The 13,532-nt window shown below is 46.9% G+C and overlaps 7 protein-coding genes across 7 annotated transcripts; 3 read left to right on the top strand and 4 right to left on the bottom strand.

Annotated features, from left to right (window-relative positions):
- Window positions 1-792: 792 nt before the first annotated feature.
- VTP01DRAFT_2164 (uncharacterized protein) lies at window positions 793-1,159 on the top strand (the record flags this gene model as incomplete). Its single annotated transcript, XM_069380595.1, has 3 exons — window positions 793-974; window positions 1,065-1,090; window positions 1,149-1,159. 3 exons carry the CDS (start codon window positions 793-795, stop codon window positions 1,157-1,159), a joined length of 219 nt encoding a protein of 72 aa, XP_069237667.1.
- Window positions 1,160-1,438: 279 nt separating this feature from the next.
- VTP01DRAFT_2163 (uncharacterized protein) lies at window positions 1,439-1,932 on the top strand (the record flags this gene model as incomplete). Its single annotated transcript, XM_069380594.1, has 3 exons — window positions 1,439-1,561; window positions 1,746-1,839; window positions 1,904-1,932. The coding sequence occupies 3 exons, from the start codon at window positions 1,439-1,441 to the stop codon at window positions 1,930-1,932; spliced, it is 246 nt and encodes an 81-aa protein (XP_069237666.1).
- Window positions 1,933-2,095: 163 nt separating this feature from the next.
- Window positions 2,096-4,141, top strand: VTP01DRAFT_2162 (uncharacterized protein; the record flags this gene model as incomplete). Its single annotated transcript, XM_069380593.1, has 5 exons — window positions 2,096-2,776; window positions 2,835-3,015; window positions 3,075-3,259; window positions 3,328-3,888; window positions 3,950-4,141. The coding sequence occupies 5 exons, from the start codon at window positions 2,096-2,098 to the stop codon at window positions 4,139-4,141; spliced, it is 1,800 nt and encodes a 599-aa protein (XP_069237665.1).
- Window positions 4,142-4,942: 801 nt separating this feature from the next.
- Window positions 4,943-6,034, bottom strand: VTP01DRAFT_2161 (uncharacterized protein; the record flags this gene model as incomplete). The annotated part of the gene is made up of 3 exons (XM_069380592.1): window positions 4,943-5,108; window positions 5,164-5,286; window positions 5,985-6,034. 3 exons carry the CDS (start codon window positions 6,032-6,034, stop codon window positions 4,943-4,945), a joined length of 339 nt encoding a protein of 112 aa, XP_069237664.1.
- Window positions 6,035-6,798: 764 nt separating this feature from the next.
- Window positions 6,799-7,929, bottom strand: VTP01DRAFT_2160 (uncharacterized protein; the record flags this gene model as incomplete). Its single annotated transcript, XM_069380591.1, has 6 exons — window positions 6,799-6,823; window positions 6,879-6,941; window positions 6,999-7,153; window positions 7,224-7,346; window positions 7,403-7,455; window positions 7,524-7,929. 6 exons carry the CDS (start codon window positions 7,927-7,929, stop codon window positions 6,799-6,801), a joined length of 825 nt encoding a protein of 274 aa, XP_069237663.1.
- Window positions 7,930-8,171: 242 nt separating this feature from the next.
- Window positions 8,172-10,387, bottom strand: VTP01DRAFT_2159 (uncharacterized protein; the record flags this gene model as incomplete). Its single annotated transcript, XM_069380589.1, has 4 exons — window positions 8,172-9,557; window positions 9,619-9,807; window positions 9,869-10,205; window positions 10,266-10,387. The coding sequence occupies 4 exons, from the start codon at window positions 10,385-10,387 to the stop codon at window positions 8,172-8,174; spliced, it is 2,034 nt and encodes a 677-aa protein (XP_069237662.1).
- A 733-nt stretch (window positions 10,388-11,120) lies between these two features.
- On the bottom strand, window positions 11,121-13,114 carry VTP01DRAFT_2158 (uncharacterized protein; the record flags this gene model as incomplete). Its single annotated transcript, XM_069380588.1, has 8 exons — window positions 11,121-11,481; window positions 11,547-11,590; window positions 11,680-11,962; window positions 12,029-12,385; window positions 12,450-12,750; window positions 12,820-12,890; window positions 12,965-13,010; window positions 13,075-13,114. The coding sequence occupies 8 exons, from the start codon at window positions 13,112-13,114 to the stop codon at window positions 11,121-11,123; spliced, it is 1,503 nt and encodes a 500-aa protein (XP_069237661.1).
- Window positions 13,115-13,532: the final 418 nt, after the last annotated feature.

Raw genomic sequence — 13,532 nt, 5'->3', positions numbered from 1 at the left:
TGGAAATCGGCGTCGCCTTTCTCCAACAGTCATTTTCGAGAAGCCTAACAGTCGACGCGTATCAAGCATAAAGATCATTTTAAAGAAGAGCTTCTTGTGGTTTTTCTTGAAACAGATGATGTTGAAGCAGCAGCTGCAGACAAATTTGGAGGATTTGATAACAACATACCTTAGGACAAGTCTATCAATTTGTATTGTCACTCAAAAAACAGGCCGGTTTCAGTCTATGGATTCCAGAATTACTGTGTCTTTGTTGACAACTCTGCGCTCCATGTCGACGATCCGCTGATCTACCAACAAATAGACCTCTGCCGTGGTCATGGGGTTCGCCAACTACCATTTTGAGCGATTTCATTGTTTCCTGGGCGGACCTAAGAATTGAACATGGATGCTATCCCACATTCATGCTGACAATCTTTACACAATTATTGCGGAGTGAAGAGCTGCATGATTCGACCACTTAATGCAAACTCATTTTCTGGATCCATCATCCTGTTTCTTTCTGTGATCCTCACCTTGACCAAATTGCCGGCATATACAATCGACACGTATCTACCTGTAGCCGCGGCTTCCTCAAGGGACTTGCCGTACGCCAAACACCCAACATGCTAAGACGCTGCAGCGTGTTCTTCCCGACATGGACCAAGGTTCTGTTCCGGATCGTATTCCTTCAGCAGGGACGACTATGCTAACTGAAGCACATTGGAAAGTGTCGAACGTACCCAGTTCAACCCGTGCGCTCGCCTCGACCCTTTTGGTATATGAGATTGTGGAAAAGCACTTCGCTTTCCAATGCTATCGAGATCCTTCGATCGAAAGATTGTCAAGCACGCCGATTCCACTCTTTCGGAATGGCTGTTCTTCTTCGTCGATGGAGTCATTTTGAACAAACTTCTTTTTGGTATTGCCCACGCCGGCGGATCCGTTTTGGCATCCTCCACCGCTGCTCCGGCTGCGACAAATCGCGCTGCGAAGTACGGCTGCTCGGTTCGTGCTTGTTGAATAAACGTGAGCATACAGTTTTTGAGTCGCTGAAGAGCGATCAACTTTTTGATGTTCTCCAGCACTTTGCCAAAGCACGCGAATCATGGTAGGCTTTGTCTGTATAGTATATATTTCATTCTCTTACATGCGTTTTCTATCCGTAGACGAACAGTAACAAACTTTGCAATCTCAGTATATAGCTCTTATTTTGAAGAGGTTTCAGGAACATGAATAAAGTGGCACAGTTATCCCCACTCAAGCTTTTTCCAATTGATTTGATGTCTTCCATTAGCTTTCTAAATAAAGCCATATGTTGCTGGATATTGTTGTATTTTGGATTTCATCCACAGCGATGATCGTCATCATTCAGACTGCTGCATCTCATCATCAAGAGAGCTTTGCTGTGAAGATACCTGTACTTTGTGCTCTTATCTCTAACACTCTATTCTGTTCAATGACATCCACCGCGCTTTACAATGGTCCAGGTCTTAGTGGATGGCAAGATAGACGGCTTCTGGGACCAACTGCTCCTGCTGCAGGAACCCTAGTGGTCCCTGAAGTCTTCGCGGCAGCACCAGTAAAAATATTATCAAATGCTTTGTTCATAGCCGCTGCACCGCGCATATGGTAATATTCGAGTCATCAAAAGTTGACTTGGCATATTGCGATCACGGACGTAGGTGCTCGATATCAAGTTAACTTACTAGGTATTCATGGGAAGGATCATAGGATTTATTAGCTGATTGATAATTCCTTTTTAGGTCTCTATGAGTTTGCAAAGCCAGGATCCTGATGAACTTGCTCACTCGTCTGTATTAAAGGATATCTCGAAGGAGAGTTTGAACCTCTGCAAATGTACGGGCATGTTTTCGGAAGTCTATATGCCGGGGATATCTTCATTCTCTTCTTTTGTTTGAAGGCATTCGGATTGCCTCTGGTATCATTTAGAAAACTGTCTGCCAGTTCGTACAGTTGGAATTGGTCCAGCGCCAGTGGGATCAGGCTGGCCTGGAAAACGGTCGCCGAAGATTCGGCATGAATAAACCATTTTATTTTTTTTCTCTTCTTTTCCTCGTCCCTCTTTCTGTCCCACCTGCTTTTCCAAAGCCCAATGGCTGATCACAGCACTCAATCACAAGCGTCTTCTGAAAATGAGACTGTGCAAGAACAGCAAAGTCTTGATCAAACTGCTCCACAGTCGGCAGCAATCGCTCAATGTACGCAGCAAGACCAACTTACCACAGCCAATGCGTCCACGAGTCGAACTCGTCCAATACCCGGAAAGCGCAAACGAAAGATGAACCGTCACTACGAGACACCCGAACAGATACCCGATCGCGTAACGCAGCTAGTTGCCGAAGCACCAACAGAAGCAGATCGCTCAAATCTCATTGCTGAACGTGTTAAACGCCGTCGAAGAGATAAAGGCAAACAACCAGCAGCTACAACGACGGCGGCGACGATCGCTGACGCTGATGCATCCCTTGAGTCAGAAGATCAAGTGGCGATACCCGAAAATTCATCAGACGACGAGGATTACCAGGAATGCAGCCAAGAGTCCCCTGTTGATCCTCTAAAAGAGAACGAGAGAATGGCAAAATACAGGGTACGAGAAGAAAGATCCAGACTATCCGACGACGAAGAAGATTACGAGAAGAGCGAAGTAATACAAAATGGCGATGCTTCTGGCATTATCGGTGAGGCTCTCGTTTGTAATTTAAAAATGCAGCTGGCTATCATGGATAAGCTCGCCTGGATTAACCAACAAATGGAAAACAATGAGCGAGCAATGGTAAGTTTGATATTGAAATGAAAGATTAGAAATGGCTAAATTTTTGCCGTCACTGTAGGAACAAGTTCAAGCGCTTGCGATAAAGGAGGAAGAAGCACGCAAACAGCGTGCCGAGAAAATTAGACATTACCCAGTCAAGTTTGAACCGTTTGTGGATCAGAACGGCGACAAGCCAGTGATAGGACCAGCGCAATGGGACGATACCGTCAATGATAGATACGTGGGCAGACGTATTGGCTGTATGTTTTATACAATTATTGTGAAAAGTATACGTAGATATTGATTTTTTTTTCAATAGGGAAAAGGAAGGAGCGGCAAGATCTGCTGGATGCCGTTCGCAAGGAAGCACGGCGCACAATGGTTCGCGATCTTGTTGGTACAAATCAGGAAACCAGAATCTTTCAGCTGGAAGAAATGCCGGACGAAGAGTTCGATAATTTCCCAGTTGAACGGCTAGACTGGAATCGAATCAGCAGATATTATGCAAGTATTGAAATTGAACATAGACAGAACTGCTACTTCTGCTGACACATTTCTTTACATTTGAGTAGATCAAATCACGGACACCTAACGAATGCATGATCCAGTGGACACAGCAGGAACATCCAAGTATCAACAAGAAGCCATGGTCAAAGAAAGAATCCGAGATGCTAAAACAGCTGGTCGAAAAACACGGCTCGCACGGTCGCTGGGAAGATATAGCCAGAGAATTGCCGACGTCGCGAACAGTATCGCAATGCTTTTCGCATTATCAGTCGCTTCAAAACAACAAGGCCGTGAAGCAAAAGTGGACAAAGGAAGACGACGAGGCATTGAGGAATGCTGTGCGACAAATAGGCGATCGAAACTGGCAGCAGATTGCAGCCATGTTGGGCAACAAGACAGGTCAGCAGTGTTTGCAACGTTGGCATAAATCAATCAATCCGGCCATCCGCCGTTGCCGCTGGACTCAACAGGAAGATGCGGCGTTGATGGCTGCTGTGCAGGTGTACGGAGTAGGAAACTGGAACAAGGTCCAAAGACACATTGCAGGCCGGACAGATATGCAATGCAGGGAACGATACACGAATGCACTCGATCCATCTCTTACTCGCGACCCAATGACGGATGAGGTATTATGAGACTTGGGAAATAATGAATATATAGTACTTGGCTCACGTAAGTATTGTATAGGATTTTGCAAAACTCGAGAGACTAGTGGCAGAAGTTGGTCAGAAATGGTCAGAGATTGCAAAGCACTTCCCTGGCCGAACCGACAATTATATGCTGCGAATGTGGCGACGGTTGCAGAAACACAAACAGGCCGGGAAGGAAGGTTACCCCTTAAAATACAAACATACCGTGAGAAGGACAGATCAGCAATAAGCTTTCGTTTTTTCTTTGCATTCATCCAAATATATTGCTCTCCACATTGTTGCTATAAACTATGAACTGCGGATATCATATGTGGACAACAGAATTCTGGCCCTGTGCTAATAGATATCATCGGGTTGAACGTAAACGTCCAGCCAAGATGTTGCTAGCCATCACGCTCCGAGAAGCTCATTTGGTCCGGTGAAATAAATGTGAAAATGAGCCATCCAAACCAATTTGGTTCGGACTAAGCAGACTTCGTCTGGGCTTTATCACAGACAAAAGCCTTTTGTTTTTTTGCATTACTTGCTCACATGCTTTGGTTGCACTCACTATGGATTGCGCAAGGAATTGGTGCACATATGACAGCTCTTTATATGTCACTTGTTCTTTTTACGTGCCAGTGAGAGATATGAAGAAAACAGTGCAAACATGATAAACTACACACTAATACAGGCAAGTTGTCATTTTATTCCCCGGATGCTCGTCTTTTTCGAATTAATGAATAAGAGGATGAGTTCATCCATGTCGCAGGAATATCGCTTCTCGGTCGATTTCCGTCATGCACATCCTTGGCAAGTTGTTGTATTTTACGGGCGGTAATTAATGCCAGCATACCTTGAGCTGTTGCAGTCTGCAAACAACTGTTGGTAGGAGTGATAGCTCGATTGCGGATTTAAACAACACGAGAGATGATAGCTGTACCATACGGTACATGCGAGGGGAAGCTAGGTCCAGATTAAATGTTGATGTATGGTTCTTGGTGACCGATATGCCACACGCAGTAGGCTGACTGATTCCCAACTTATCAGCTTATTCAAGATTGCCTGCGAGTTTCAGAAGGTCCGATTCCAGCTTTTGATTTCCCTTCCGTGGTTTGAACTCGGCAACGAGAATAATAAACCTTTTGCTTAAGCCGTAGACAAAAGACGGCGTAGCCTGGCTTGGATTCTTCTGTTCTTGTAAGCTTGTGTTTACCCTTTTCAAGGAATGAATCAATTGCCGAAATTGTTTTGATCAACCTATTCGCTTACCAAACATGCTGTAACAGCGGTTCAGGCTGGAAGGTGTATTCCAGAAGAGGGGCCAAGATATCATGGACATAAGTATCCTCTCCAGTAATGGGAGATGGTCCAGCAATTTTGAGGAGTGGGAGACTTGAAGCAAAACGGCATGTCAGAGCTTGAACATTAGCACGTTGCTAATTGACGATATCAAGTCTGCTTTAAGCGAAGGGCAACCGCGCAGTACTCATGCCAAATATCATGTATATCTTCGGGCAACTCAAGGCAAACGACAATGGCTTCTGTCTATGGAACCTCTACGATAACCGATCCGTACGCCGCCGGATATGGGACAATGCGATAGCGCAAATGTCGTGTCTTGACAAGGCTTTGCTATCTTATCATCAATCAAGCCAACAGTATCTTTGCTATGAGTCAAGAAATGCATCCCCACCGAATCATTCAGCGTGCCGACTGTCCTCTTGTCTATGGTTTTGGCTTGGATGGAATGAGCAGGAAATCGAGAAGAGGGGCCCTTGCACCGATGGATCATAAGCCTGCCAATGCTCTGTACCGGAAAATCAAGCAACGTAACCGTGGCCGCGATAGCACAGTAGCCGATATAGCTACAAGAGTTGATGAGTATCTCTCCTCAAGAATATGTTGCTATTGCACCAGGCAAGGTCGGGAGCAAGGACTCGATTTTCTGCGGCGAACCCGTGTGGTACCAGTACAAGACACGACTCGACTGACGATGGTCTTGAAAAGGTGTTCCGGGTAGTAAGTTGTCCGTCTTGCAATCATGTATTCCATCGCAATGGTAACGCTGCAGACAATCTGGCGTCTATTACACGATACGTGCTACGGTTCCAGCAACGCCCGCGCTGGTGCATCCGGCCATCGAGATGTCAAAGATCATCCAGAGATATGGAGACTACGGTTGAACCATTCCGGTTTCCTGAACGGACTTCTGCGGGTCGAACTAGAGGAACATGAGAAAGGGCCAGAATCGTCCAGAGATCCTGCGCTATCCACAATTTCTTTGTCTACCACTGCAAGGAAATTACTATTGAGACCATTTTCTACACGGTTAAATAGATTTCTGCTTATACATAAACTTGTTATTTGTGCAAAAGTGGGTTACAATTGGTTTGGATGGCTCATTTTTCTTTCAAAAAAAGGCGGTCCAGACCCACGCTGGTGCATAATGAGGACCCAAATTCACTTTTATTTCACCGGACCAAATGAGCTTCTGGCACTGTAATCAGTTTTCTTCACGTTGGTATTTAACTCGAATTCGTGGCCAAGTTCTACTTCCAGCACTGTAATATGCTGTGTGGAAATTATGAAAACAAGTAGCACAATAATGCAAAGAGAACAGGGTAACAGAGGGGCAAGAAAATGAAGATACTATGAGAAGAATTACCTCATTGTAAAGCTATTACATCTATCATCGCGTAATAAAGTTCAAAATGTAAAGTGCCAACAGTGATCTCCATCGACGGTGAAATTTACTTTCACGAAAAATGGTGTACTATCTTTTTAGATGAAGACAATATACATCGTCATTGCAAGAATGTCTAAAGATTATTTACAGTTTTTCTACCAGGTATGATTGAACAAACAAGTGTTGCTGGTCGCGAGATACGATCGAGTTGGCAGCTCTCAAGGTGAGCCGCCACGGAGATGTCTACCGAGCCACCACTGTTAAGCACTGCTGTTCCGCAGAGCAACACTTCACTTACTTTGCCTTGTGAGACCCAGGTGATACATAATCTGTCAAACCCCATATGCCCTTTTTCAAAAGTCTAGCGATATATTAGCCAAGTGGCAGGATAACTCATAGAAACAGACACGTCGCTTACTTTGCTCTTGCCTGCGCTTTCTCAAGCTCCTTGAGACAGTCGCCGTACTGGTATCCTTTGGCCGTGTATATGCTCGCCATGCCAGCTCGACACATTTCGACAGATACATTTTTCCGTCTATAAAAAGGCGGTTTCCGAACAAATGCCATGGCTACCTAAATGAGGGCGAACGTTTGTTTGTCTGTGTGAATTTGGTGGTGAACAGCAGCGCTATCTATAACTTACTGCACGGTTGTATTGGTCGCGACTTAGCAGCTGGACCTTGACAGTGCGGTGTAATATCAGAGACTTTAAGAACGCCAATGCTTCTGCAGACATTGCCTGAGCAGGCATTCCGAAATGTGCTCCCTGTCTACTGCGTAAATAGATGATGATATATGCAAAATTTGTATGTGTATCCTGACCTCGGGGGCATCGATGCCAGCGAGTCGCACAGCGATCGTCTGATCCTTGAGCTCTGCACCCGCGCGCGCGCTCTCTGATCAGCAAAGAAATCTCGTACATATTATCCTCCTCCACACACACCTTTCTGCTTATTTGGAACTTTTCGCAACCATCCCCATCCAAATCCCGGCGTGTGATACAGGCGAAAGTTGTCACTGTCGCCTACAGAAACGACACGTCCCTTGATCACCTCTCGCTTTGCAAACGCTTCAGGGGAGATATGTCCGGCGGTCGGGTATCGTGTTCCGATCACGCGGGTGCGTACGATATAAGCGAGCGGAAGGCCGACACATAGTCCAAACAACACAGGTCGCCAGATCTGCTGTACGAGATCATCCGCCCACGTCAACTGGTCCTCACCCTTGCCCTGACAGTGAGTAACCCAATGTTCGGGTAGCCAACTCGCAATAGGATGTGCATCAGTAGCAACAGTGATTCGGACCGTCCGAGACTCGTTGCACCGTTCGTTGTCGTTGTCAATTGACATTTCCACAGCACACCTCACCGGCTGGCTGACTGGCAACAGTGCCTGAGGGAGAGACAAAAAAGGGAAATGGAAATGATACTACTCCGCATGCGGGCATAATATAGCAACGCAGTAATGGTTCAAAAGCAAGAAGGTTTCTTTTAATGTCGAAAAATACATATGTGCGTGATAGCTATGGAGAATACACAGCATAGAAGATTTTTGGGGGTTGTGGAAGGAAGGTTCTATTTGTTTTTTCTTTTTTACTGAACAATGGGCAACTTTGCACCGTCGCGAAGGTAGAGTGGGAGTCTCTCCAAAGGAGCATCTGCGGTAATAGTCTGGCCACCTTCCAAAACCTGACCGGTCCAGGCATCGGTCCACTTGGCGCCTGCAGGGAGGTAGACCTGTCTGCTGCGAGCTTTGTATTCGACGACGGGCGCGACCAAGATGGAAGGACCGAACAAAAACTCGTCTTCAGTCTCCCAGGCCTGCTTGTCGTCAGCAAAGTCGTAAAAGATGGGTCGCATGGGAGGGGTTCCGTCCTTGGAAGCCTTGTCCATCTGCTCCATCACGTAAGGTCGAAGACGTTCACGGATATGCAAAAAGTTGGCGAGGATCTTGTAGTTTTCTTCGCCGTAGCTCCAGATTTCATTCTCGGCGCCGTTCTGTGGTTCAGTGATAGGGTCGCGGAAACCGTGGAGACGGAAGAGCGGGCAGAATGTACCGTACTGGAACCAGCGTACCAGCAGTTCGCGGAACTCTGTGTCGTAAATGTTGCCTTCAACGAAACCGCCGATATCGGTCGTCCACCAAGGGATACCGCTGAGGGCCATGTTAAGACCTACACGGACCTGTGCGGAGAATGTCTCGAATCTAGACGTAATGTCACCAGACCAGATCGCCATGGCCCATCGCTGGGAACCTGCCCAACCGGAACGTGAGAGAGAAATGATATCTCCGTCCTCGTGACCAGCCAATTTCATGCCGTTGTAGAATCCCATGCCGTGCAGGTACGGGCTGATGTTGTACACTGCGTTGCCGTCGCCAATGTGGAATCGAAGCATTTCAGGCTGCACAGGCTCAATTTCAGGCTCGTCCGCATCCAGCCACCAGATCTTGATACCGAGGTCGTGGTAGTTCTGTTTGACCTTGGACCAGATGAATTCTCGGCCCTCGGGGTTGGTTGCGTCGTAGTGAGTAATGTACTTGGCTTCGACCAGTGTGGGCTTGTCGTAGAAACGGTGGTGCACGGCAGGACCGCGTGCGTTGCGAAGCAAAAGACCTTTGCGTTCAAGTTCTTCAAAGTTCTCAGAGTCGGGAGTGACGGTGGGCCAGATAGAGACCATGATCTCGACACCAAGTTCCTTGAGCTCCTTGACCATGCTCGCAGGATCGGGGAAAGCTTCAGGGTCAAACTTCCAATCGCCGTGATGGCTCCAGTGGAAATAGTCAATGACAATGATGTCTAGAGGCAGACCACGCTTCTTGTACTCGCGGGCGACATCCAGAACTTCTTGCTGCGTGCGATAGCGAAGACGGCACTGCCAGAAGCCGGACGCATAATACGGCAACGGAGGTGCGTGACCAGTAGCATCCACATAGTTGGACATAATATCTGCGACAGAGTCACCTGCTGTGATCCAGTACTATTACAGGGTAGATGAGAAATTACAAATCTGCATAATGTTTGTGAAACTATAAACTTACATCGATTTGATAAGCAGCATCGGCAACCCAGCGAGTCATGTTGTAGCCGAGTTCTACGCGACCCACGGCTGGGTTGTTCCAAAGGAAACCGTAGCCACGGTTGGAGACCAAGAACGGGATGCTGACAGTAGCGTTGCGTTGGCACAAGTCCAAGACGCAGCCCTTTTGATCCAATCTGCCGTTGGCATTCTATTTTATCGATATGCTGCTTAGTTGCAAATCTTCTATGTACATGTATGCCTTTATGTACCTGACCAAGACCATAGAGCTTTTCTCCCTCGTATGCAACAAAGTTGGCTTCAAGCTTGTACGCATCACCGACCAAAGGACGGATGGTACGACCATTGATCCAGATATGGGGCTGTGCTTCACGAAGAAGTTCGCGATCGTTCTTGATATCCCAGAAGGTGATTTCACCCTTCTTTGTTGTAATGCGAGCCTCAATGTTTCCGTTGCGGATGGTCGCTCCGGTCTCGGTGATCTTGACAGTATCAGAAGGTGCCTTGAATCCCATTTCTTCGTGGCTCAAGAGTGCGCCGGGCAGGTCGTCACGGATCTGGTGTGCCTGGGTGACTCGCACACGCAAACTGCAGGAAATAACTTGTCAGGAAGGACATTACGCGTTGTTTGTGTGTCGTTTTACTAACCTGTCCTTGCCCCATGGCTCAATAAGAAGCTGCTCGTGGTAAAGGCGATAGTGCAAAGCATTGCCGCGTTGAGTGATAGTTCCCTCGCAGTTGTTAAAGTACTCGAGTTGCATCTTGTCCATCTTGGAAGTCTTGTTGCTGTTGTGTAAGTGAAAGAAAAGAAAGCGCCCGGATTGAGTAGCAGCAGCAGAAGCGTTAAAAAACTTACAGGTTTTGACTCGAAGGGTCCCGAGTTATGTGACCCACGTCATCGTCCGTCTGTCCAGTCATCACTGTCTGTTCTTCCGGCGGCGTCCTTTACACGCAACTCCAACCCACACATCAGTGCACTTTTAAACTTACGGAGACTTTTATGTGGTGTGAGCAGCGAGTGTGAGAAAATGTAAAGCGGGAAATTAGGAAAATATTTGATTGGGTATTTGAGGCGCGGGAAAGAGGTATCTTGCTGTACCTTGCTGGTAACTGGTTAGCAAACACCTAGGTGGCACAAGGTTTTCGACCCCACACTGGCCGTGCACGTCTCCCAATTTTGGGTGACCTTGCCGTATATGGAAACTCTTAGCAGCTTTTGACTACCCGAAAATTCGGGCTGCATTGCAGTTGACAGTAGCAGTAGCAACGGGAAGAATGACGGTCCCTCCTTTCATCGATCATTTTATACCGGGCTATTAATGGATATATGATTGGATGGTATTGTCACGATGCATATCCTGGACGTACCAGGAATATCCGGCCCAGTAGCTGACGACGGCGGCGGGCAGAAATGGGAATCAGATTGTGCGATGAAGTACAACATTACGCAAGAAGGGAATTTATTGTTACATGGTCGTAAAAAGATACAGTATTACATAAGGCTTAAGCCGCAGATTCTTTGTCCTGTATTGTTATGTGAGTTTCAGCCGCTTCCGGCGCCTTCTTTGTTCCGTCGTCTTGGTGCGACATGTCAATCGGTGCATCATCCAGCGCACCTCCCAGCATCTCCAGCGACTTGTTCTTGGTTTCGGGATACCACATGAAAGTCACAAATGCAGAAAAGAAGTTGAGTGACATGAAGAAGAAGAAGAAACGCGGGCCGACACTTGGATTTGACAGCGCGATGGGGCAGGCTTCGGAAATCCAGATGTTGAACAGCCAGTTGCTAGCCGTCGCTGCAGAGTTACCCATGGTACGGATCTTGAGAGGGAAGATTTCTGATTGATAAATCCATGCGATAGGACTAGCGTCGTCTTTCTAGTTAGACTTTCGGGCCCCTACTTCCGCGTCCTACGCTTTTTTGCTTACCCCCACGACAGAGAGAATGTCACAGAAATCAAGAAAATAAACGCCTACAAAATAAAGTTGGACGAGTCAAAATATTAGAAACTGTCCGACAGGAAGTTCTGGAAAAAGAAAAATTAGACACGTCTGTACATACGATAATAGCGCGATGGGCATCCGCAGGCTCCTCATATGGAACCAATCCGGCCTTTTGGTCTTCAGTGGGACCAGGGAACCGCGTGTAGATGGCACCAATAAGCAGGAAGAAGATAGCCAGTGCCGTGCTTCCGAGCCACATCAAACGTACACGTCCAATACGGTCAACAATAAAGGTGATGGTGACGAAGTTGGTGACAGGACCGACGACGCTGTAAATTGCATTGATGAGCAGAACGGTTTGCGTATCGAAACCGAGAGCGCTGTAGACTTGAGGACCGTAGCTGAATTTTTTGTGGTTTCACACATCACTAAAATGAATTAAACTGGCGAAATGTTTTGACACTTACTAGTTTGCAAAGTTAATGCCAGTGAATTGAGCAAGGATCTGACCACCGCAGGCAAGCAAGGTTCTGCGCCAGTACTTGGGTGCAATGAGATCCATTGGGTTGCTGGAGACAACGTGCTTTTCAGTCTCGACTTCAGTGTAAATTTCATTGTATGTTTTATCCTGCTCCTCCTGCGTGTGATAGAGTTCCTTGATGACTTTCTTGGCTCGTTCGTAGCGTGCAACTGCGATAAGCCAGCGTGGAGATTCCGGCAAGAAGAATGTGCCCCAGAATAACAGAAACGCAGGTACCATCTGGATGCCAATAGGAATCTGCCACTGAGCGTCAGATGCGATGGTGTTTGTGCCATAGACGATCCTATAAAATATCAAGTTGTCAGCAGCAGCACGGGTCGATTTACTCTCTTCAAGTGCTCCTTTACCAAGTGGATGCAAGTACACCGAGGCCAATGAATTGCTGCGAAAGACCGACGGTGAAACCACGGATGGCAGGAGTGGCAATCTCGGCTTGGTACAGCGGTACTGTCATGGAAAGTAGACCGATACCCAGACCTGCAATCAGTCTTCCGGCAATGAATTGGCCGACATTGATAGCTGACGTTTGTATAGCTGCTCCCACTGTTGCAAAGAAACATCCCACTTGAATCGATAGCTTGCGACCCCACTTGCTCGCCAGCGTTGATGCGACACATGCACCAAAGAAACAACCGACATTAAATAGTGCTGTTTGAAAAGGTCTGATCAGTACAAGTAAAAGATCCATAGAAATGAGCAATTGCTATCTAGCTTTACCGACGATGGCACCTAACAGTGATGAATTTGGATTTCCCATTCGAGCCAAGAAATGTTCCTGGACGAGGATACTGCGTTCCTACTGATTAGATACGACGGTTCCAAATATGAGGAAGGTTTTAACTTTGCAGCATCTGACGCCAACCTTCCAATGATACCCGAATCATAGCCGAATAGGAAACTTCCAAAAGCTACAAGCAGTGCGTTATTGTTGTTGAGCGAGTGTGTACAAATATGATGTCTGCAACTGTGTACCTGCAAAGGCAGCGCAAGCAATGTTGAAGACGCGGACCATGAGTGTGAGCAGGATGCAAGGGAAAAGCGACAAAGTTGTTACTGTTTGCCTTCTTTATAAGAGTTTTTCTTTTTTGGTCATTGTTGCGGGCACAAAGTCGTCGTTCTCATCGTCGCGTCCACGTCCCCCACATCATCACACCATACTCCCACCCCACCCCACCCCCCGAAAACACCCCGTCCGCCTGGTTCATGACTTGTCAAATGTGCCGCTCTCTCCCAACTGATCTTTCTGTGTTCCATGTGTGAAAACGACAGCTTCCTTGTAGCACATGCTATATGGAGATTATAATTTCCCCGCATTTTCCCATAACGTAATTGAGTGGGGACTTACACGCATATACGCACAAAGGATTTACTACGGCCACTTCCAAAGAATTGAAAGTTAGTTGGATGAGTAACATATAGCAACTAGGTTT

Source organism: Rhizomucor pusillus (genome assembly GCF_041956525.1).
Source record: "Rhizomucor pusillus strain CBS 183.67 unplaced genomic scaffold VTP01scaffold_12, whole genome shotgun sequence".
Classification (NCBI taxonomy): Eukaryota; Fungi; Mucoromycota; class Mucoromycetes; order Mucorales; family Lichtheimiaceae; genus Rhizomucor; species Rhizomucor pusillus.
Note: the sequence above shows the minus strand (reverse complement) of the source record. Positions and strands in the feature narration are given on the sequence as shown.